General features: G+C 44.7%; 1 protein-coding gene across 1 annotated transcript in view; it reads right to left on the bottom strand.

The window, feature by feature from the left end:
• Positions 1 to 2,135: 2,135 nt before the first annotated feature.
• Positions 2,136 to 25,928, bottom strand: part of sspn (sarcospan (Kras oncogene-associated gene)) — a 27,237-nt gene continuing 3,444 nt past the window's right edge. Inside the window, exons 2-3 of the mRNA XM_072562330.1 lie at positions 13,769 to 13,855; positions 2,136 to 3,060 (exon numbers count right to left, since the gene is read on the bottom strand). Of these exons, the coding sequence (XP_072418431.1) occupies positions 2,695 to 3,060; positions 13,769 to 13,855 (453 nt within the window). The 3' untranslated portion in view covers positions 2,136 to 2,694. The remainder of the gene's footprint in view (positions 3,061 to 13,768; positions 13,856 to 25,928) is intronic.

The following is a 25,928-nucleotide window of genomic DNA, read 5'->3' as shown; positions in this document are numbered from 1 at the left end:
GTGTCACGCTTTTGCGGTGTTTTATATTTGAAGGAGGTATTGGGAACATGCAACAAAAAAACGCATTCCGATCCCATTACACAGAATACACAACACACAACAGAACACAAATTTCAAATCAATGTGACTCAATTGTTGAAAGTGTAATAAAATTAAGTTACTGTCAGAGTGGTTTTGTATTAAACATTTCAGTACACAGTAACTGTGTGACCACAAGAGAGTTTTATTTTGCATAATTTGTGGTGTGCAAACCTTTTTCTCCTGATTTATATTAATTTTGTTAACTTAAGTTGGAACCTCACTTAAAAAAACAGAATGAAACTGTCACTGCTGTTGATACCCCCTCCCCCTCCACAGCCAGTGCCTCTTCCCAACTTGTAAACTAAAACCCCTTGACCCTTTTTAAAAACTAGGACTAGGCAGAGTTATAAATAAAAACACTCTGCTCGAGTTACCATTCTCTTGAAGGTGGTTATTGACCTTATGCTGATTTGGCCATTGATCCACTACTTTATCTGTTGAATGTTGCCCCCTTGGTTTGCTCAGTCAAGTCTGTCTGCCACTTCCTCCCTGCAACCAGAAACGGCCAGAGGAAGAGACAGGTCTCTGCAACAGGGTTACAGACTCTATCGCTGCATATGTATCTGAGTATATACATTTGCATGTTTCTTTGAGTGAAAGTGCATCTACATTTGTAACACATGTGTTTGCGTCTTTGTTTATGTTTGCCTTTGTACATATGTGTTTGAGTGTTTCTGAGTGTTTCTGTGCATGTCACTGTGGGACTGTCCATGTGTGCCTCTATTGTGCTTGTGTGTGTGTGACTGTATCTGTGTGTGTGTGTGTGTGTGTGTGTATGTGTGTGTGAGAGACTGTATCTGTCTTGGTGGGTGTGTCTGTGTCTAAGTGTGTGACTGTATCTGTCTGGGTGTGTGTGAGTGAGACTATCTGTGTGTGTGTGTGTGTGTGTGCATGAGACTGTATCTGTCTGGGTGGGTGGGTGTATGTGTGTGACTGTATTTGTCTGGGTGTGTGTGACTGTATCTGGGTGTGTGTGTGTGTGTGTGTGTGTGTGTGTGTGAGAGAGAGAGAGAGAGAAAGAGAGACAGAGAGAGAAAAATTGCTATTTCTTTCTAAGATATACAGGTATACAAGTTTACGTGCAATTCCAAAATTGCAAGGCGCAAACTGTGATCATGTGAAGGCACATTCTAAATTAGTGGAAGTGCTTTAGCAGCTATCTCAAATTATAAGTGGATCTTGAACTAAGACTTTGCATTTAGCCGTTCTTTGATGAGCAACGTTTTCAATGTACCATAATCAAATCTAATGAATAATTATCAATGCAACCAATCAGCAACTGAAAAGAGCATTGTTGATTTGTGAGTGGTTTGTTAACTGATTAGATATCCAATACCAATCAGAGATACCTCAATTACTACAGTAGCTGGGCATTTTACACTGAGCAACAAAATGTGCCATGTATGCCTGGTCACTAAATTTCCAATCCTGGTCCTACTAGTCCAACTGCTCCCCCCAGGAAGGGTGGGATAAACTAATGGAGAATCATCAGAGCTGCTAGCCCAGGGCTCACTGTGTCAAAGTCCCACTAACATGTCATCAGCACACCTGGCTTGCCAGGAAAGCACAAACTGGTGGAAACGATTCAAAATGGGGAGAGGAGTATTTGCAGGATGGGACACACACTTCTGTATTGCATAGTCACCCCTATAACAGGGATTCCCAAACTGCACATCATGACCTCCAGTGGGACTAGCACCTAGAGCTTTGGCTGGCATGGAGTGCCAACAGTGGGAGGCCCCTTTAAATGGCATTGTTTATAATAGAGGGCATACTATCTGCCTGATAGTGTCAGCCTGAATCCTGGCCAAAATCCTAAGGGAAGGGAAGTGCTTTTTATTTGAAATATAATGTTACAAACAACTATTACAAACAGTTTACCACTTGCCTCTTTCTCACCCCCTCATCCTCTCCCTCTCTTGGCAATTCTAATACATAGCACCCCCCCCCCCCCCCCCCCCAATAGGTGTCAACGACCACCCCCCACCATCCATTGCTCCCCCTCCCAACAACAGGCAATCTCACCTCCCCCCCCCCATCATTTCCCACTGGGCCCACTCCCCTCTCCCCAGGACCCCCAGCCCTTCACAAGGGGGGAAAGGCCTCAGTAACGTTCAAACACCAAGATGGGGTCACGCCTGACAACAATGTAGTAAGCAATGTCCTACATCCAGTGTTGCTTAGTTGATTTCAGGGCAAGTCAGGAACAGAGGCTGGCTGAAGAGGTGAGCTAACAATTCTCTCGTGACAATACCCCTTTCACGACTCAGTACCGCAAGGTATTTGAATGTGAAAGTCTGTGAGCCATTTTAAAATTTAGCCCCTTACTCCTTGCTTCTATGTTTTGGAAACCCTCTTGGAACTTTGAGAGCCAAGTGTGATCAGATTCGTTTTTGACTGCGTGGGTATACAACACTGTAACACACAACCCAGCGAATACAAATACTGCACCTAGTGTAACCACACTTCCCTGCGCAAGCGCTTTGAAAATTGCACACACGTTCATTTATACAATCAAGTTTACTTGTTCAAAAAGTAGCGAATACTGGACAAATTTCTCATCCTTTTCGTAAACGTGCATCAGGTTCGACGTTGGGTCTGCAAATGTCCATACTATACTTTTGACTGCTGTTGTTTGGTACCCTTAAAAGGGTGATAGCTTAGACCAACAAAGAACACTTGGTACCTGTGCTTCCACATCACGTAACAAGCCACCAGACAGACAATGGCCAAGATTAGGTTGAGAACCATCTGCAGGAGCAGGTAGAGTTTGATCGTCGTGGTGACCGACTCGCAGTCGGTCACGTCGTTGTAGTGGAAAGTGCGGGCGATCAGGTCGTCCGGATCCTGTTTGCAAACACAGTGTTCGAGAGTCGTCTGGCAGCTGAACGTAGTGATCTGGTTGTAATGGTGAGCAGCAAAGGCCACAGCCGAGATGCAGAGAATCAGGCCGAGGGCGCACAGCAGGAAGTACATCAGCTACAGAAAAAAAGGCCAACACATCCTCGTTAAACATAGCTGAGGTTTAAACCACTTGAACTTAGCTTTATTGGTGTTCACCTTTGATAGGGATTGAGGTGCAGGCAGACCGTGACCTAACAAATGGCAGAACAGACTCACGACTGACTGGCTCAATCCTGTTTCCATGTATTTTCTTATTATCCATCCACAAGACATGGCTGGAAGGTTTAATCAATCTCCAAATATGTGCTTATTTCGTAGAATTTATAAAGGTTTATTAAATTCTAATTTAACCTTACATAAAATGCAAACCAGGTATTGGTGCTCTGATGAGGATCGCTCTGTTTACAATTGACACACAGAAAATAGGTGTAGGCCATTCGGCCCTTCGAGCCTGCTCTGCCATTCAATCTGATCATGGCAGATCCTCAATCCCAACTTTCTCCCCTACCTCTTGATACCTTTAAAATCTAAAATAAAAATGCATTTATTTCCTGAACATAGTCATTGAATTGGCCTCCACAACCTTCTGTGGTAGAGATTTCCACAGGTTCACTACCCTGAGAGTAAAGAAATATTTCCTCACCTTAGTCCTAAATGCTCTATCCCATATCCTGAGACTGTGTGCCCTGGCTCGAGACTCCCCAACTAACATCCTCCCTGTCTAACATATCGCCTGCAAGGGCTTTACTTAGTTTTGGTGTACTCTATGGTGAGAAGCCTTTGGACAGTGGTCCTGACAATACCAGTGACTACACAAAACTTTAATGTGTTAGAGTTATAGATTTGTACAGCAAGGAAACAGATTCTTCGGTCCATGCCGACTAGATATCCTCAATTTATTTAATCCCATTTGCCAGCATTTGGCCCATATTCCTCTAACCCTTGTTATCCATAGAAACCAGAAAACTAACCAGACTAACAAGGACTGAAGCTAATTAGTTCACACACACACACACTCTCTCTCTCACACACACTCTCTCACACACACTCACACACAAACTGAACAGCAGCACCAACTTAGTTCAGGTCAGTGATATCATTTAATTGTTATTTTATTGAAATCACCAAAATGCTTCAACTTTGTTGCTGTATGTCATCTAGACATTAAGAAGTTCATGTTCATTTTATGATGTATAGTTCCACACTCTCACAGGCACGCAGATCGACACACACTGATACACCAGTCTCACACATGTAGTATGGCATGTACGAGTAGTCTGACTCACAAGCACCTGGTCCCATACCCAGTCAGTCCCACAAAGGCACAATATTTCTGCAGCATCTCCCCAGACCTAAATTAGGACATTCTGTGAAATTTCACTGATTCTAGTCTCTGTCAGTATAATTCTCACACAGGAATTCAGACATAGGGAGTATAAACAACAGACATGTCACATGTTATGTATGTATCTTTACCTGCCCTCAGATCACCCATGAGAGTTTATAACTTTTGAAGTTTACTCATCTTTGACTTGTGAATGTCAAGCCTTCAATTTCTCCACCATTTGATTCTGGAATTTAGAATGTGCCAGTCTGCATTACCTGGTCACAGCCAGCTCTTATCTGTAGCTTTTGACTCGGCCTAGGGGTGTCCTTCACTGAAATGGTGAGCTTCCTTCAACAGCTGTTGTTGGTCTCAGTGTACACCTCGGGGAACAGCCCCTCCAGCACAGTAATGGAGCTGCTCAGGCAGAACCTCAATAAAAATGATTGCAGATCTCTCTCTCTCTCTCTCTCTCTCTCCAGACCTGATTTACAAAAGGCCCAGTCCATAACTTATATCACCCCACTGGGGCAATTGGGAAGGCATTGTTGGGTCTTCTTTCTGAATTACTGAGGTATTTGGGATGTTAGGGAAAGGGAGCAGGATTCTGACTCAGTAACAAGTGACATACCAAGGGCAATACAGCACAGGAACAGGCCCTTCGGCCCTTCAAACCCTGGACCAACATATTTTTCCCTTCCATACTAAAACGGTCTTCACTTACAGGATCCATATCCCTCTATTCCCTTCCTATTCATATATTCATCCAGGTGTTTTTTTGAATGCTACTATTGTGCCTATAGTTATAGTGGAGATGGTTCCATGTCAGGGCAGTGTGTAGGTGGAAGTGATCTTACAGTGGTGATGTTCCTGTGAAATCTGTTGACTGTGTCATACAAGATTGGAGAGGTCTCAGATTTGTCTAAGGAGCCCTGCTGCAGTTTATCTTCTAGATGGTAGACACTGCTGCTACTGAGTATCAGTGCTGGAGGAAGTCAATATGTAAGGTGGTTGGTTCTGGATTAGTGGTGCTGGAAGAGCACAGCAGTTCAGGCAGCATCCAAGGAGCTTCGAAATCGACGTTTCGGGCAAAAGCCCTTCATCAGGAAGGTATGTATACTGCTAATCAAGGGGGCAAAAGACATTATCATTACACAAATGGGTTTGTTGGTCTTTATCCAGTGGACTTTTGAGTTTTCAATTTTTCAAGCCAGATCTCCATCTTTAGACATTGTCATCAATTTGGGCTTGAAAAGACTTGCACAGAAATTGTTTCTGGGGCTTACACCAAAACTGACAATCTGATGGCTATTCTCAGCAGCCATGAGGTACCCAGGTATCCATGCAGGACATTCCTGATGAAGAGCTTATGCGCGAAACGTCGACTCTCCTGCCCCTCGGATGCTGCCTAACTGGCTGTGCTTTTCCAGCACCACATTTTTTGACTCTGATCTCCAGCATCTGCTCACTTTCTCCACCCATGTAGGGCAGCAAATGCCAATGAATGCCTGTAGGGGGCAGGATTGTGCGAACCTGCTGACACAGCCCCTTCGTTTTCCACAGGGCTAAACATTTTCCGACTCTCTCAGTGCTCCCTCTGATGGGCCACCCTTGCTGGCCTCATTCTGAAGAGCCTGCATACACTGAATTCTCTAATTCTCATAAGCAGACACCTCTGGGAGAGCTGGAATACTCTTTGGAGTCATTGTTACAATTGTCACCATCAACAACAACTACGTATAACATCCAAAGGTGCTTCACATATACATACAGTAACCCCCACCCCCCCTCCCCCCACACCAACCCCCCCCCCACAACAAACACACACACATGTATGCATGAGCGTAGTCCCACCCACACACATACACACACACATGCATTCCCCAGTCTCACACAGAGTCCCACAGTCTCACAAAGACATGGCATCAAAAGGATACAACATATATGAAGTTCCACACTCTCACAGGCACGCAGATCGACACACACTGATACACCAGTCTCACACATGTAGTATGGCATGTACGTGTAGTCTGACTCACAAGCACCTGGTCCCATACCCAGTCAGTCCCACAAAGGCACAATATTTCTGCAGTCCTACACACGCAGATAGACACACACTCATAATCTCGGAACTGGGCGTATTTAAGACTAAATGTAAAGACCATGAGATGTAGCAGCAGAATGAGGCCATTCAGTTCATCGAGTCTGCTACACCATTCGATCATGACTGATATGTTTCTCAATCCAATTGTTCTGCCTTCTTCCCGTAAACATCATTCCCCTTATAACCAAGAACCTATCTACCTCGGTCTTAATCAATTGGCCTCCACTGCCTTCTGTAACATTGAATTCCATAGATTCACCACCCTCCGGCTGAAGACATTCCCCCTCCTCATCTCACTTCTCGAGGATCGTCCCTTCACGCTGAAGCTGTGATCTCAGGTTGTACTTGTCTCAGTCTCTGCTATTAGTGAAAACATCCTTTCCATGTCCATTCTATCCAGTATTCTGTAAGCTTTTCAGTCAGATCCGCCCCTCATCTTTCTAAACTCTGAGGGCAAACCCAGAGTCCTCAACTGCTTCTCATATACCAAGCCCCTCATCCCTGGGATCATTCTTGTACACCTCCTCTGGAGACCCCATCCAATGCTAGCACATCCTTCCTCAGGTACAGTGCCTCAAACAGCTCACAATATTCCAAACGCAATCTGACCACAGCACTATACAGCTTTAGCAGTACATCCCTGCTCTTGTATTCGGACCCTCTCAAACTGAATGCTAACACTACATTTGCCTCTGTAACTGCCAACTGAACCCCCATGTTAACCTTAAGAGAATCCTGAGCTAGGACTTTTAAGTCCCTTTGTGCTTCAGCTTTCTGAAGCCTTTCCCCATTTCGAAAACAGTCCATGCCACTATTCGTGCGACCAGAGTGCATAACCTCGCTCTTTCCCACATTGTCGTCCATCTGCTCACTCTTCTCGGAGACTGCAGATGCTGGAGATCAGAGTTGAGAGTGTGGTGCTGGAAAAGCGCAGCAGGTCAGGCAGCATCCGAGGGGCAGGAGAGTCGACGTTTCGGGCTGAGCCCTTCATCTTGATGCTTTTCCAGCAACACACTCTCAAAACTGCCCACTCTTCTAACCTGTCCAAGTCTTTCTATAGCCTGCCCACTTCTTCATCACTACCTGTCCCTCCACTTTGTCATAGAATTTACAGTACAGAGGAGGCCATTCGACCCATCATGCCTGTACTGATTCCTGAAAGAGCGACCCAGCTAGTCCCATTTTTCAGTTGTATCTCTATAGCCCACGAAATTCATCACTTTCAAATATATGTAGACATCCCGCCTTTGAAACTTCCTGTGGGAGCCACCTCCACCTTTCTCTGATACAGTACATGCAAACTCCTAACAGCTCTCTGAGCAAACAAATTTCTCCTCATCTCACTCCAAGCTGTCTTGCTGCTAATCTTGAAATTGTGAGCGCCCCCCCCGCTCCAATTACTGACATACTAACTAGTGGAAACTGAATAACCTTCTTTACGGTGTCAAAATTGTTCAAAATTTTGAACTCCTCAATAAAGTCATCCCTCAATCTTCTCTGCTCAAAGTAGAGAGTGTGGTGCTGGAAAAGCACAGCAGGTCAGGCAGCATCCGAGGAGCAGGAGGGTCAATGTTTCCGGCCGGAGCCCTACATCATTCCTGATGAAGGGCTCCGGCCCGAAACGTCGATTTTCCAGCTCCTCGAATGTTACCTGACCTGCTGTGCTTTTCCAGCAACACACTCTCAACCCTGATCTCCAGCAGCTGCAGACCCCACTGTCTCCTTCTCTGCTCCAAGTCCAATCTATCTAATCTGTCCTTGTATCTAAATCCCTCATTCCTAATGTCATCCTAGTAAATCTCCTTTGCACTCTCTCCAGGGCTTTAACATCCTTCCTTAAATGAGGTGTCCGTAACTGAACACAATACTCCAAGTGTGGCCTGATCAATGATTTGGAGAGCTGTAATGTCACTTCCTTGCTTTTATACTCTACGCCACTCTTTATAAGCCTAAGGATCCTAGAAGCTTTCTTAAGAACTGGTCCAACTTGCCTGGCTACCTTCAGAGAGTTCTGTGCTTGAACTCGAACACCAGCTGGTCACCGGGAGCTGTACAAAGCTAAACAAGTACACTCTGACAGCAGCAGAGTCAGCAAAACACCAATAATAATTACGTGGTTTCAAAAAGTGGAAGCTTTGATGAAATTCCATTCCAGACAATTACATTGTAATAGCACCAACATTTCCCTTCCCTCTCCCGGGGTCCAGCTCTCCCTCTGTCCTGGTTCCTCATCTAAAGTCGTACTTGGTTCCCGGTCAGTGTTCCAGGATCTAGGAATCAGACACCTTCAGGACACTCCCAGAAGCACTTTGTAGCCAATCGAGTATTTCTGAAGTGCAGTCACGCTGTTAACATGAGAACACATTGCAGCCTATTTGGGCACAGGAAGATCCCATCAACAGCAATGCAATTCATAAGAGGGTACTCTGCTGGTGTCGGTGGGGCAAAACCTTTGGCCTGTACACTGTGAGAACATTTCACACGGTGCTGTGGGGTCACCCCATGGTGTTCTGTCAGACAGCGACTTGTTGTCGCAGTTTAGATTGACGTATGTTCTTAACTTTCTTTTCCTCCCTGATACAGGAATTCTCTACATTCTGGTCTTCCCTTGAAACTCCCTCCATCTCACAGGGAAAAAGTGAGGACGGCAGATGCTGGAGATCAGAGTCGCGAGTGTGGTGCTGGAAAAGCACAACCGATCATGCAGCATCCGAGGAGCAGGAGAGTCGACGTTTCGGGCATAAGCTCTGATTCCTGAGGAAGGGCAGGTGCCCGAAATGTCGATTCTCCTGCTCCTCGGATGCTGCCTGACTGGCTGTGCTTTTCCAGCACCACTCTTCTGCCGCCTCACCCTCCACCTCAAAATCCAATTGAAGCCTACAGCTTATACTCTAGAGAACGAGAAGTCTTCACCTATCCAAAATCATTCCAGTGGTCTAATGCAACACAACATTAAACCACTTCTAGCTTGTGCAATAAAACACAATTAACTTGTACTGATATCACTACATAGTCAACCTGCCATTGTGAAATAAATTGTAGCTGTGAGCACCAGATGTTTTAATTGGCTAGAGGTATTGTGTTAAGGACAAACAGTTAATATGCAGTACACCTTTAACAGACAGACTCAAGCTGTTATCGTCATATCAGAGGATGTGAGCTGAGGTAAGAAAGGTCTCAGATTCCATCATTATGGGAGCCACTTGAAGCATGAAATGCTGCTGGAATGTACTATTTTTTTTAACCAAATAGCTTGGTGTTAGTTCAGACAGTGACATGCCAGTGACTGTAATAGTGGATATATCAGTAACAAGGATCTATTGGATCTTTCAATGCTATGATATCCAAGTCTAACTCTCATATTATGAGGCATAACATAAGTTTTAGTGTTAAGAGTGTGCGTTGTAAAAGCACAACAGGTCAGGCAGCATCCAAGGAGCAGGAAAATCAACGTTTCGGGCTGGAGCCCTTCATCAGGAATCCTTACGCCCGAAATGTCGATTTTCCTGTTCCTCGAATGCTGCCTGACCTGCTGTGCTTTTCCAGCACCACACTCTCAACTCTGACCTCCAGCATCCGCAGACCTCACTGTCTCCTATAACATAAGTTTTACCCCATCAAGTGGAAACATCCTGCTGAAGGCAACGGGTCCACAAGCTGCCTTTATTAGATGATGCATGGGGTTTAACAGCAGAAAGAGCAGGGCTGGGAGTGTATAAAACCTTGGCTCCAGTATTGTGTATAGCTCTGGAATCCACATTCTAGAAGGGAAGTGATAGCACCAGAGAGGGTGCAGAGGGGATCTACCAGAATGTTGCTTGGCCTGGAGAGTTTCAGTTATGAAGAGAGGTGAGACAGCCAACATTGAAAAGCTTGAGGCATGTGGTAACGCCCTGGTCCTGGCCAGGGTTTCCAAATGCAGCCGGTCTGGCCTATTCCCCAGCGACAGTACACCCTGGGAAGAAGCCAGATCACTGCAATCTGCAGCCCCACTGGTCGGGCATTCTGACACGGACGTTTTTTTTTTAAAATACTTATTTTAAAGAAAGGCTTGCATTTATATGGCCTTTCACGACCACAGAATATCCCAAAGTACTTAACAGCTGGTGAATGAATCACTGTTTCCAAATGCAGTCACTGTCGTAATACAGGAAGCATGGCAGCCAATATATGCACAGCAAGTTTCCACAAACCTCAACGTGATAATAATGGCCAGCTAATCTATTTGAGTAATGTTGACATATGCAACAGCCAGGGCACAGGGAAAATGCAGAGGTTTGAAATAGTGCCATGGAATTTCTTTAACACTGACCGCAAAAGCAGAGACCCCGATTATCCTATCGTCCCAAAAGGTGGCACTCCTGAAAGTGCAGCAGGCACTCAGTTACTGCAAAGGAGTGTCACGCCGTGACGTGGGACTCTGTGCTCTATGGCCTGTTCCCTGGGACGCACACCGAGACGAACATCAACTGTGCCTGGAGGATCATCAACTCGGTGAAGGACGCTCTCTGGGCAGTCCGAAACCTGTTGATCTTCCAGCTGAAGGAGTTGACCCTGACTGAGTGCTGCAGACTGGCACATTCCAAGGTCCAGGAATACGTGTTGAGGGACACGCTGAAGCTTGGGGCAGCTGCCGCCAAGGCGCGGTGGGGAAAGACCACCGTGTAACATCTGTCTGCCTAAAGAAGAACAGGGGACCCACGCAGTCATTTGGGCTCTGCTGACGCCTCAGCTAAATATATGGACGTATGATTGATAAACGTACAGACCTGTGTATACAAATGATAAATTCTGAGCTCTGTATGTAAATGTTTACGTATGTATGGCATGACCAACTGTACAGACCATCAAATTATTTCACGAATAAAGTATATATTTGAAATAAAAAAAGGTCACTCTTGATTTTAATGTGTCTCAAGTGAGACTTGAACATACAACCTCCTGACTGGCACACAATGGCACCTGGGCTGGAACCTTCCTTTCACTGAGCTGTAAAAAGAAATTAACACCCACCTATATATTTGCCCAATCTTCATGCCCACCGAGGTGGCAAATACCTAGAGGATGGTTGTCTCTCTACAGAACAACTGGTCAAGAGAGATGATATGAAGGTAAGTGCTGATCACAAATTGCAAAACAGAAAGTAAGCATACAAATCATTTTGTGCGTAGCCACATTCCCTTTCAAAAAATTTCAGACATAAATAAAAATGCAAGGATTAGCAATGACTTGTACTCATTTAGCAATAACAGCAGAACTTGCTGGAAAAGCTCAGCAGGTCTGGCAGCACCTGTGGAGGGAAATCAGAGTTAACGTTTCGGGTCCAGTGACCCTTCCTCAGAATTTGGATTTATTTGGTGTCCTTATCACAGTTGGGGCACCTCAAGGTGTCGCATAGGAGCACCAGCAATAAACAAGGTCCGACCCTTAACCACAGAAGAAGGTATTAGGTTACGGAATGGGTACAATTCTGGGTTTTAAGAAGCATAATCAGAAGAAGAGAAAGGTTAAGAGGTGAAGAATTTTAGGGGGAAGAGGCAATTCTAAAGAGTACTGCCCAGACGGCCACAGTGCAGCCAACAACGGTAGAATGAAAGAAATAAAGTTTATTTTGTGTTTATATGTTTTGGAACACTTTTTCCAAATAGTGCATGAAAAATGTTCCTATCAGTTTAAATAATGAGGACTGCCAGGAATAAGACATCCCTTCATACCTCAACTGGAATGCCAAGTAATCTAGCAGTTGCTAAATCTCTTAGCTTTTAGTTTTATCGTTTCTCAATGGAGAGATGAGTTAGTGAGAGTTGGGTTCAAAGTCTCTGGTCAATCTCCAATCTGGTTGCATTCATTAACAAAATTGGTGTCATGGAAGAAGTACTTCATTAAATCATTTATTTATTCGCTTCTAGCAGATATGAGTCTGTGCTCTTGACCAAAACAATGTATTTTTGAAAAATCCTCGAATTAGAATCCCGACAGTGCATAAAGAGGCTATTTGGCCCATCATGTTTACACTGAGTCTCTAAAGAGCATCCTACCCAGGTCCCACCCTTTCCCTGTAATTACCATAGCTAATCCCCCTAGCCAAGGATCGAAAGGGTACAGGGAATAAAAAAATGATCGCCAGGGTCAGGCTTCAGTTGCAAAGATAGGCTGGAAAAACCGGGACCATTTTCTCCAGAGGAGAGAGGCTCAGAGGGGATTTACAAGAGTCATAAGGTCATACAGCACAGTAACAGACCCTTTGGTCCAACCAGTCCATGCCAAACATAATTCCAAACTAAACTGGTTCCACCTGCCTGCTCTTGGCCCATAACCCCTACATGTACTTATTCATGTACTTATCCAAATGGCTTTTAAATGTACTTGTACTCGCATCCACCACTCCCTTTGGAAGTACACGTGATCTCGTCTGAGGTAAAACATCTGCCCCACATACCTTTTTTTAAAATCTCTCTCCTCTCACCTTAAAAGAACACCCCCTCATCTTGAAACCCCACACCCTAGGGAAAAAACAGCTGACATTAACTCTATCCATACCCCTCATTATTTTATAAACTTCTATAAAGACGCCTCAGAGATGGTGAAAATGGCCAAGAGGTTCAGACAGAGTTGGTAGGAGGAAACTGTTGCCAGTGGGAATGGGTCACAAACGAGAAGGGACACATTTACAACGATCACTGAAAGATGCAATAGTAACACATGGATCAACCTTTTCACAGAGTCAGGATGTTTAATGCAATGTCTGAGACTGTGCAGGTGGCAGATTCGGTCACAGCTATCAATAAGAAATTCAATAATTATCTTCAAAGGAAAAGATTTGAAGGGGTTCAAGGTAAAGGCAGAGAAGTGAGATGAGCTGAGGAGCTCTTTCAGAGTGTTAGCATGGACACAGTGGGATGAATGGCCTCTGCACTGTAACCATTCTGTGATACAACGATTTAGGCCTGTGTAGTAATGAATGTCCTGCGGAAGGTAAGTTTTTATTTTGTCACCAGGAATGTGCTATTGATAAGTTAGTCCATGAGATCGACACAATCAAACTTTCTAAAGATTTATGAAACACTTCACGACTTTTATGACAGCTGGCGATGCTCCAGTTCATTCCGTAACACCTTAACTTGGCGATGGATGTGTAGAAAAAACAGGTTATCTGCCTGGGGAACTTCAACAATTGAATGCAATTAATTCATCAGCAACAGCCCAGTCTATAAACTGCGGTGGTATTTCATCTGAATGAGGAGTGGACAAATTAGTGAATAGATAGGCTGTTACCATGCCCAACTGCACAGGTTAGTGAGACTGGAATACATACTGATGAGACTGTTACTTGATTTCAGTCATCAATTAATTACCTTTATGATGAACTGTAATGTTGTCTTCTCGTCGACTTGATAAGTGATGCAGTACATGTAGAATCCAAGTAATGCAGCCACACAGATCTGGAAAGTAAAATTTCTGTGTGAAACATGTAGACAGCTTCTTTGTTTAAAGGTTCATCATAGCTTTTACAGAATGTTACTCAGGCATTCCTCACACTGCAACATTACAGGAAACATTCATACTCTATATGTACTAACAGATAAGCATCTTGTTTCTGGACATCAGGCAAACAATATTTATAAAGGATCCAATGACTAGAACCTCAATATTTACCTTCAGCATGACACACTTTAATTAATGGGCACTCTGCTCAGAATAATGTTAATCTGTTGGTATATATCATTCTTGGCAAGTATGCGTGATTTAAAATGTGAGTGATGTTTTATGACCATTTTGTGTGCAACATTTATGGGGAAACATAAACAAGGAGATATGACTGACAGTCAATCACCGAAGCAAACCATCCAGCCCTTGAGACCCTAAGATCTTTTGTCGTGACGTGTAGACTCACTCTGAATGCCAGCTCGTTCAAATTAAAATCCTCAAACAAATTCGTAAACACCCTCAAAGAAATTCAAGGTGGCCAGCGTTATTCCAAAGTCCATTGTCACTATTATCAGGAATGACTGAAGAATCTGGTCTACCTGTTCTGGAATGCTCCTTCGGCAGGCCCTTCACAAAGCGTCAGTGTTAGAAATGGCCGCCAGTAATCTTTCCTTGGCTGAAGTTAAAATATGCCAACCCCAGACGGCCTCCTGTTCTGAGTTTCCAACAGACTGAGAGAAACTGTTTGTAAAGCTGAGAAAACTCAAAGGAAGTGCCTGAAACCATCTGCCAGGAAACACTGCAACACTGAAACAGTTTAATTTTCCTTCTGAGTGTGACGGCCACATTATCAAAGTTGGCAGCTCCTCCCCCTCCATTCTGGCCTTGGCTGGATTGGCAGTGAGTTATCTCATGGATGAACTGTGCTGACTGGCTTGCTGAGAACTTCAGAGAGCCTGTATGTGAATGAACTTTCCTCTGTTCCAAATTAAAAGCAGCTGCACTTCAGAGACTGAATTGAAAAGTGCAAACTTGTTCCTTCAGGTCCCAGGGAAACATTTGCCTCCAGGTTGCAATCTGCTCAAGGGTAACTTTGATCTGCCCCTCCCCAGCTTGTGACAGGGAGGTAACCACTTACCTTAGGAGGTCCAGGGACCGAGCACACTGGGAAATCAGACCGGACTTTAAAAGTGATAGAGGTTTACTGTATGGAAACAGGCCCTTGGGACCAATTTTTCAGTGCCACCCAGTTTTCACAATTGATCTAGTCTCAGTTGCCTGCGTTTCGGCCATGTCTCTCCATACGTGCCCCATCCATGTACCTGCCCAGATGTTTTTTTTAAAACGTATTCGCTTCCACCACCACCTCTGGCCGCCCCTTCCAGACACCCACCACCCTCTGTATGGAAAACATTGTCCCTCTGGGTCCTTTTTGTATCTCTCCCCTCTCATCTTAAACCTACGCCCTCTAGTTTTAGACTCCCCTAACATGGGGAAAAGCTGTGGCTATCTACCTTATCTATGCCTCTCAGAGGAGGTCAAACGTCCGCACCCATGAGCCCTCCTTGCCAACCTCTGCCCCACCCCCTCCCACGCCTTGCCAACTCCTCATAGTCACCCACCCTCCAACAGCCCAGCCCAGCCCTCGGCACTTACATGCCCATTCATCCAAATACCTACTGCATTGGCACTTGATGGGACCGTGATGTTATGGGGAGGGAGGTACATATTGGCATGAAGGACAGGAGGAGCAGACAACTGGGAATTGTGACAGGAGACTAGCGAGGGCCTAAAACGTCAGCAAATAACTGGGACAAAGCCCCAGGCAGTCCAAAGAGAAACATTTAAACACCGCTACATTTGTCTACCCCTGTGATTGTCATTGAGTAACTCTGGGGTAAGTGCAAAAAGTGGGACTGACTGAAGACCTTATAAACTGTGGGGAATGATCATGACAACTTGCCTTGAACGAAAGTCCAGCCACCCTGCCCACCCTCAGTCTCTGATAAATGACCAGTTCCCAAATCTGAAAGGGTCCTGGGGAAGGAGGGATTCGAAATACAAGATTAATTGTAATTAGAGCAGAAGGCAAGACAAACACAGAGACTGTAAGGTGGAGGGATTCACTTCCAGGAACAGTGGCTGGGACAGGAACTATGCTGATATTTAAGCTAAATCAGGAGTGGCACAGTGGCTCAGTGGTTAGCAATGCTGATTTGCAGCACTAGGGACCCAGGTTCGATTCCAGCCCTGGGTGACTGTCTGTGTGGAGTTTGCACATTTTCCCCGTGTTTCCTTCTGGAACTCTGGTTTCCTCCCATAGTCCAAAGATGGTATTCAACTAGCTGAACTGGCCACACTAAATTGCCCCGTACTCTCCAGAGGATGTGCAGGCCAGGTGGATTAGCCATGGGAAATGAGAGGTTACAGGGATAGGGTGGGGCAAGTGGGATGTTCTTCGGAAGCTTGGCACAGACTCAAAGGGCCGAATAGTCTCTTTCTGCACTATAGGGATTCTATGAATCTAGACTGGACAGGGGAATGAAGGAAAGTGAGTAAAGGTGACTGAACCGAATTGCTCCCGTGGAACTATCAGTTGGATGGGCTGGACAATCTATTCCAAGATTGCGACTTCTAACTTGGCAAAGCCAACTGTCAACAGGAGGTGGACATGACCCAGGAAGGACAATGCAGACAAAAATCCCCAAGGATGGAAGCCCTTCAGTGGAAAGGAAATATCCTGGGCGATAATTTAACGCAGTAACATTTTTCAGTGTGCAAGCAGCAAAACAATTAGGGTTGGCACAGATCACCATAACAGGTCAGGCAGCATCTGAAGAGCAGGAGAGTCTACATTTCAGGCATGGGAGGGGGGTGGTGCTGTGAGATAAATATCTCTCTCTCTCTCTCTCTGCAACCCCCAGGTTGTACCTATCACCTTCTCAGCTACCTCACCCCCACCCTTCTAATAGGAGGGTGGGGATGAGTTAGCTGGGAAGGTGATAGGCACAGCTGGGGGGTTGCAGAGAGAGAGAGAGAGAGAGAGAGAGAGAGAGAGATTTTCCCTCCACTCCACATTCCTGATGAAGGGCTTTTGTCTGAAATGTTGACTCTCCTGCTCCTCAAATGCTGCCTGACCTGCTGTGCTTTTCCAGCGCCACCCTTTTCGACTCTGATCTCCAGCATCTGCAGTCCTCACTTTCTCCTTTAGAACATAGAACAGTACAGCACAGTACAGGCCCTTCAGCCCTCAATGTTGTGCCGACCTTTATCCTATTCTAACCTATATACCCTTCATTGTACTAACGTCCATGTGCCTATCCAAGAGTTGCTTAAATGTCCCTAATGTCTCTGACTCTACTACCACTGCTGGCAGTGCATTCCACACACCCACCACTCTCTGTGTAAAGAACTGACCTCTGACATCTCCCCTAATGTCAGTACTAATGTCAGCTCTGTCTTCAATTGCTGCAAACATATCGAAACACTATAATAATGAGAAAGTCTGGGCTTTTGTCCAAGTGAAAATGAACTCCCTATTCTCCATCCAGACAAGATGCTAAAGCCACACTCTGTATAATCAGATGTTACAATAACTGAAAAATGTGACACAGTATGGAGTATGTCAGAGAGCTTTTCTAAAAGCATTTGCAGAAATTCTGGGCTGGAGACAGTGGGGTTCAGACTGAATCTCTCCCCCGTCTCAGAGCAGGAAACAGGCCCATCCTGGGATGAGGGGGTACTGCACAAAGGTTAGATTCATGGATCTGAGACCTAAACCAACAAATTTCCAGAACAAAAAAAATTAACATTTTTAATGAGGAGACACGTTGAGCCTTTAAAGTTGCAATGACTTTTGACCCAGAAGCTGTACACTAACTTTGTAATTTATTTAAAGCTTCTGCAGAATCTGTGATTTTTTTTATATGTTGTAAAGATATGTGGAAGGACTTTTAAGTGTATCCATTGATTGTAAGTAAGATGGTAAATAAGAAATAAGAATGGGAGTTGGCCATTTGGCCCCTCAAGCCTGCTCCACCATTGAATAAGATCATGGCTGACGGGACATTCCTCACATCCACTTTCCTGCACTTTCCCTGTAACCTGATTCCCTGATTGGTCAAGAATCTCTCTCCCCCAGCCTTATACCTACAAATGGAGCCTGTCCTACAGCAAGGAGCTCCAAAGACTCATAACTCTGTGAGAGAAGAAATTCCTCCTCCTCTCAGTTTTAAACTGGCTCCCTTTTATTCTGAGACTGTGCCCTCTGGCCCTAGACTCTCCCATGAGGGGAAGCATCCTCTCAGCATTGACCCTGTCAAGCCCATTAAGATCATTCTTCTAAACTCCGGTGAGCAACTCAATCTGTTTGACCTTTGCTCATAAGACAATTTCTCCATACCAGGGATCATCTCAACGAACCTTCTCTGAACTGCCTCCAATGGAATAATATCTTGCCTTAAACAAGGGGACCAAACATATGTGGTCTCAACAGCACTTTGTACAGTTGCAGTATGACTTCCTTACTCTCCTACTCCAACCCCCTTGAAATAAGGGCCTATATTCCTTTAGCTTTCCTGTTTACCTGCTGCCCTTGTTTGTGGCTCTCTGTGTTTCATGCACAAGTTCCCCAGAGTTCTTTTGTACTGCAGTTTTACTTCATTTAAATACTACCATTTTTTTGTTCTCCCTTCCAAAATGAACACCTTCACGTTTCCCAACATTATACTCCACATGTCAACTTTTCACCCATTTACTTAACCTGTCGGTATCTCTCTAAACTGTTTGTATCCCTCTCACAACCTCACTTTCCCCTATTTTCGTGTTGTCTGCAAACTAGTTATTAATGGTAATAGGACAACCTCATACTCATTATTAGAAAATAATAGTTAATCCTTATAGGAACTTTGTCTTATTAGAGTTCATTAATCTTTATTATATAACTATCAATGTTACTTTATTAATGGCTCAATAAATCACGACCATAAGATTAAAACCCTGCACCACACATTTACAAAATAATAAAGAATTTGCATCTTATTACTAATATCTTCAAAATCGAGACTGAGAGGTCCTCCAGGTTTGGTTTGTGGGGAGAAATTAACCGTTGGATCTCTCAACATTAAGGTTTTTTTTGGTACTGATGCTATAACATTTTTCTATCTTTGGGCATTCTGGAAACCAGAACATTCTTGTTGCGGGACCACATTCTGCCTTCCCAGTCATCGGCAATGGTCCAAAATGGGCTTTCCCACTTCAAAGACTCATTATGCTGTGTTGATTCATGGTGCACAGACTCTGAAGCACAGAAAGAGGCCATTCACTGACTAGGCCAGTGCTATGCTCCAAGTGAGCCTTTTCCTACCAACTTCAACAAACCCAATATCCTCCTAATTCTTAATGCGTTTTGTGTTTTATCGAGATTGCCAGAATCCATGGAATCCCTACAGTGTGGAAACAGGCCCTTCGGCCCAATAAGTCCCTCTGAAGAGTAAACCACCCAAACCCATTCTCCTACCTTATTACTCTACATTTACCCCTGACTAATGCACCTAACCTACATTTCCCTGAACACTATGGGCAATTTAGCATGGCCAATCCACCCAACCTGCACATCTTTCGATTGTGGGAGGAAACCGGAGCACCCAGAGGACACCCACACGCAGACACGGGGAGAATGTGCAAACACCACACAGGCAGTGGCCCGAGGCTGGAATCGAACCTGGGTCCCTGGTGCTGTGAGGCAGCAGTGGTAACCATTGAGCCACCGTGCTGCTGTAATGAGATGCCAGCTCATTGCTGGGAGTGAGTTGAAGTGCTGAGACATGGGATCAAAACCTACCACAGTAGCTGTTAGAATTTACAGTAAATTAATGGAAAAAATCTGGAACAGTAAATTAGTTTCAATAAAGCCATCAACAAGAAAACTATTGTCAGGAAAAACCAATCTGGTTCTCCACCGCCTCATACAGGAGTATTGTTCTGATTCTGAAATGGCTTCTCATTTCAAGGCAATCAGGGATAGGAAACAAATGCTAGCCTTGCCAATGATGCCCATATATCCCGGACAATTTTTTTAAAATGCTGCTCACTTCATCTGCTCCATATGTGAGTGATTCTGTTTGTGTGTGTGCGTGCAAATAAATAAGTAATTCTGTGTATGGATGGATCAGCGAGTGATTCTGTGTGTATAGATATGTGGTTCTGAATGTACTGTGAGTGAACAAGCGCGTGTGTGTGTGTGTGTGTGTGTGTGTGTGTGTGCACGCGCGCACGTGCGTGAGAGAATAATTCTGTGTGTGACTGAAAGTGAGTCAAAAACACACACAGACATCCACTATGCCTTCCCCATGAAAAAGGAGGATTATTCTCTTTCAGAGTCAGCCTACTAATGATTTGCACACTTATTTCAAATGTCAGCTATTACGAGGGGGCATAGCTTTAAATTAAGGGGTGGTAGGTATAGGACAGATGTTAGGGGTAGGTTCTTTACTCAGCGAGTCGTGAGTTCATGGAATGCCCTGCCAGTAGCAGTGGTGGACTCTCCCTCTTTATGGGCATTTAAACGGGCATTGGATAGGCATATGGAGGATAGTGGGCTAGTGTAGGTTAGGTGGGCTTGGATCGGCGCAACATCAAGGGCCAAAGGGCCTGTACTGCGCTGTATTCTTCTATGTTCTATGTCCCAAGGACAGCTTAGAGGGTGCACTGTCACAGGGTAAACCAAATGTGACATCAGTTAAATTCAGTTCATTTGCTTGCCCCACTCCCATCATCTCGACTGGAGTTGGTGCCTAATCTATATCTCTCTCTATCGTCTTCTTAACCAAGCAAAAGGTTTTATCAGTTGGCTTTGCTGCTTGACACCTAAGTGATAATTAATTTTAAGTGATCAATTTGTTTTGCTTTTGAATTGTTTATTGTTTCTGAAATTCCCATTTACTATTGCTCCAAACTTTATCAGAGTCATACAGCATACAACCAGACCCTTCAGTCTGAACAGTCCATGCTGAACAAAATCCCAAACTAAACTAGTCCCACCGGCCTGCGCTTGGCCCACAACACCCCCCCCCCCCCAAACATTCCCTATTCATGTACGCATCAAAATGTCTTTTAACCATTGTAACTGTACCCACACCCAACACTTCCTCTGGAAGTTCATTCCACACACAAACCACACTGAGTGTTAAAACATTGCCCCTCATGTGTTTTTAATATCTTTCCCCTCTCACCTTAAAAATATGCCCCCAAGTTTTGAAGTCCCCAATCCTAGGGAAAAGACACCTCCCATTCACTTTACCCCTCACCATTTTATAAACCTCCTCTGCTCCAGTGAAAAAAGCCCAGCTTATCCAGCCTCTCCTTATAACTCAAATCCTCCATTCTGAGAAGAGTCATAGAGATGTACAGCGCGGAAACAGACCCTTCGGTCCAACCCGTCCATGTCAACCAGACATCCTAAATTAATCTAGTCCCATTTGCCAACACTTGGCACATATCCCTCTAAGTTGAGAGTGTGGTGCTGGAAAAGCACAGCAGGTCAGGCAGCATCTGAGGAGCCAGATGCCCGAAACAACAGACAATAGACAATAGGTGCAGGAGTAGGCCATTCTCCCCTTTGAGCCTTCACCACCATTCAATATGATCATGGCTGATCATCCTTAATCTGTATCCTGTTCCTGCCTTATCTCCATAATCCTTGATTCCACTATCCTTGAGAGCTCTATCCAACTCTTCCTTAAATGAATCCAGAGACTGGGCCTCCACTGCCCTCTGGGGCAGAGCATTCCACACAGCCACCACTCTCTGGGTGAAGAAGTTTCTCCTCATCTCTGTCCTAAATAGTCTACCCTGTATTTTTAAGCTGTGTCCTCTGGTTCAGCACTCACCCATCAGCAGAAACACGTTTCCTGCCACCAGAGTGTCCAATCCTTTAATAATCTTATATGTCTCAATCAGATCCCCTCTCAGTCTTCTAAACTCAAGGGTATACAAGTCCAGTCGCTCCAGTCTTTCAGTGTAAGGTAATTCCAGGAATTGACCTCGTGAACCTACGCTGCACTCATAGCATCGATTTTCCTGCTCCTCGGATGCTGCCTGATCGGCTGTGCTTTTCCAGCACTTCACTCTCAACTCTAATCTTCAGCATCTGCAGTCCTCACTTTTGCCACATCCCACTAAACTCTTCCTATTCATATACCCATCCAGATACCTTTTAAGTGTTGTCATTGTACCAGCCTCCCCCCACGTCCTCTGGCAGCTCATTCCATACATGCACCACCCTCTGAGTGAAAAAAATTGCCCCTTAAGTTCCTTTTAAATCTTTCCCCTCTCACCTTAACCTTAGCCCTCTGGACTTCCTATTTTCATGTACCACTTATCCATGTTTACTTTACCACTGAGTTGTCTTTGATCAGTTAAAGAATTGAGGGATTACAGGGCTAGGGTAGAGGTGTGGGGCTGGGTGGAATCCTCTTCAGAGGGTTGGTGGGGACTTGATAGGCCAAATGGCCTGCTTCCACACTGTAGAGATTCTATGATTCCAATGGATTGTCTCAGTTTACTCTTAGTGAAAACAGTCACAGATTTAAATTTCCCAAGCCACGCACATTGTACGAGGTTTGTCAGTCATCCTCCAGAAGTTCTTGCAATCTATGAGATATTTTCACTTTATCAACCACTAGCAAATCAGCCATTTTGACAAATTAAACCACTAACAAACCAAAGCAATCCCCCACCAGGTGAAGTGCGATGATAACACAAAGGAAGGGAATGAACGAGGGGCTAAATCTAAATGGAATTGGAAGAGTAAATAATGCATCTTACTCTCTGCAGTGCCCACCTACATTGAGATCTTAGATTCCTTCCTCAAAGGCACAAATCTGGAGCAAATTCTCCCAATTGCAATCAGGGATTGCAGCAAAGCAACAGGCCATTCGGCCCAACAGATGCAGGCTTCACATGAGCTTCTGCCCACTCTACTTCACCCAATCCAACCTGCACATCCTGCTATTTTCCTCCGCAGCTTACTTACCCAGCTTCTCATGTGGCTTTTATTTATTAGCTCATAAGATGCAGCTACTTCTCATTCACCCTCAACCACCCACAAACTGAATGGGCTTGCTCAATCACACACAGACCAGGTAGATACGTATAATGGATTTCTTCTCCTCAAGAGTATGGTTTTTATTAACAATCAGTAACAGTGATACTCTTTACTGTGACTAGTTTTATATTCCATGGTTATTAATCCAGTTCAAATCCCACTAGCCACGATTTCAAGTACCCAGACAATTAATGGCAACTTCTGCATGATTAGCCCAGTAATATTACCATCCTACCTTCTGCGACCACTTGCTACAGTAGAATGTTCCACATTTTTATCACTCTCTGCATGAAGAACTTTCTGTGGAGCAAATATAACTGGTTGAGGGAACGCTATGTCCATCATGTTTTTAGGTTCATTAATTCATTCAGCATTGAGAAGATCCTTCAACCCATTGAGTCTGCACTGATATAACTATCACTAAAAGTGCGCTAATCCCAATTTCCTGCACTTGTCCCATACCCTTGAATGCTGTGATATTTGAAATGCTCATCCAAATATTTTGTTTAAAGGTTGTAAGGTTTCCAGCATCCTCTACCTTCCCAGGCACTGTACTTCACACTTCTACCACCATTGAGTGAAAAAGGCTTTTCCCCAATTCCCCTCTCAATCTCCTGCCCCTTTACCCCAACACAATGCCTTCTCATGATTGACCTCCCCCCTCAACCAGCTGCTCTCTAAACACCCCGTCCTGAATCCTATACTCCTTAATCATGTCCCCCCTCAGTGTGGTCTGCTCTAAAGTAAACAATCCAAGCCTTTCTGGCTTCTAGAGCTCAGTTTCTCCATCCCTGGAAACATCCCGGTGAACGTCCTCTGTACCCCCCTTCAGAGAATGCTATCACATTGTTCCTGCAGTGAGGTGACCAGAGCTGCACACCATACTCCAGCTGTGGCCTGACCAACGCTGTGTCCAATTCCATCATGACCTCCTTGCTCTTATACTCTGTGCTGTGACTGATGAAAGCAAGTATCCCACATGCCATCTTAACCATCCTATTCACGTGCTCTGCCGACTTGAGGGATCTGTGAATAATTACCCCAAGATCACTCAGTTCCTCTAAGCTACCCAGTGTCCTGCCATTCATTAAATACTCCCTCATCTTGCTTCTTTTCCCTAAGTGCATTACCTCGCACTTATCAGGGTTAAATACCATCTGCTACTGATCGCCCATCTGACCAACCCATTGAGATCTTCCTCTCGGGAAGATTCAGTCAAGAACCGAAGATCTCTTCAATCCATTCCACACTGTTCCAATTAAACCACCATGATTCCTAACCCCAAATGCTTCGACTCCCACTTTAATTCTCTTCATTGGTTTTCAGGGTAGGACGTAAGATATCATTCAACATACAAACACATCAACTATGGTCTTATTCAGCAGCTGTGCAAAATGGTCTAATCCTGTTCCTCATTCACACATGCATGGTATTCACCTGGCCTATTAAAATCTTGAAACCTTCAGATATTGGGACTAACGTTTGGCTTGGCTGGTAGCATGAAGTGAGTGAGATTGAATCAGCCATTTGCTTTTATGTCCTCCTTTCGGCAAGTGGCCAATTTGCTTTGAATCATTTCCCCCAGACCGTGTTCACTCTTAACTCTCATTTAAGGTCATACACGTGTCTTAAGGGCTCACCAACTTGCCTTTTTCAATTCCTCCCAATCTTTCTTACTTTCAAAATAAGTGAAAGAAACCAATTTAAGAAAGAAAGGAATGAAACTATAGAAGCAGCAGGTTCCCCTGGACTGGAAACTGGGATGCTCTCTCCCTGTCCATCTGGAAGTTGCATATAGGTAAAAACAATGACTGCAGATGCTGGAAACCAGATTCTGGATTAGTGGTGCTGGAAAAGCACAGCAGTTCAGGCAGCATCCGAGGAGCAGTAAAATCGACGTTTCGGGCAAAAGTCCTTCATCAGGAATACAGACAGAGTGCTTGAAGGATGGAGAGATTTTATCTCTCCACCCTTCAGGCACTCTGCCTGTATTCCTGATGAAGGACTTTTGCCCGAAACGTTGATTTTACTGCTCCTCGGATGCTGCCTGAACTGCTGTGCTCTTCCAGCACCACTAATCCTGGAAGTTGCATATCACAGGGCAGTTGAAGCACAAGGAGGAGACATTTTAAGGACACTCTGCCTTCAGTAATATTGAAGCACAAATAACAACTTGTGTCAAACCATCAGCCAGTTTGTACCTTCAAGCCTTTCCACTGCAAAGGGGAGTTTCTGATTGATTGCATTTCTGTCAAAACTATCATCGGGATTCTGAAACAAAAACAGAAATTGCTGGAAAAGCTCAGCAGGTCTGGCAGCATCCATGGTGAGATGTCAAGAGTTAGCATTTCAGGTCAATTTGCTTCTGCATCCTGCCTGTTGCATTACCACGGAATTGCTTCCATTCCACAATGACAAACCTATTTCCCTCTCGGCAATTTCTTTTCAAAGTTAGGACAGTGAATGTGTCAATATTTGAAGATGATCCACACACACAAACATTTGAAAGCAACAGCTGTGCAAAGGAATAGCTGATAGATTAAATTAGATTACTTACAGTGTGGAAACAGGCCCTTCGGCCCAACAAGTCCACACCACCCTGCCGAAGCACAACTCACCCATACCCCTAACCTAACACTACGGGCAATTTAGCATGGCCAATTCACCTGACCTGCACATCTTTGGACTGTGGGAGGAAACCAGAGCACCCGGAGGAAACCCACGCAGACATGGGGAGAATGTGCAAACTCCACACAGACAGTTGCCCCAGGTGGGAATTGAACCCAGGTCTCTGGCGCTGTGAGGCAGCAGTGCTAACCACTGTGCCACCGTGCTGCCCAGTCTCTTTCAAAATTATGAGGGGCATGGACAGGATAAATAGACAAAATCTTTTCCCTGGGGTCGGGGAGTCCAGAACTAGAGGGCATAGGTTTAGGGTGAGAGGGGAAAGATATAAAAGAGACCTAAGGGGCAACATTTTC

This window comes from Chiloscyllium punctatum, chromosome 44 (genome assembly GCF_047496795.1).
Source record: "Chiloscyllium punctatum isolate Juve2018m chromosome 44, sChiPun1.3, whole genome shotgun sequence".
NCBI classification, from domain to species: Eukaryota; Metazoa; Chordata; class Chondrichthyes; order Orectolobiformes; family Hemiscylliidae; genus Chiloscyllium; species Chiloscyllium punctatum.
This window is presented reverse-complemented; position numbering and strand designations above follow the sequence as displayed.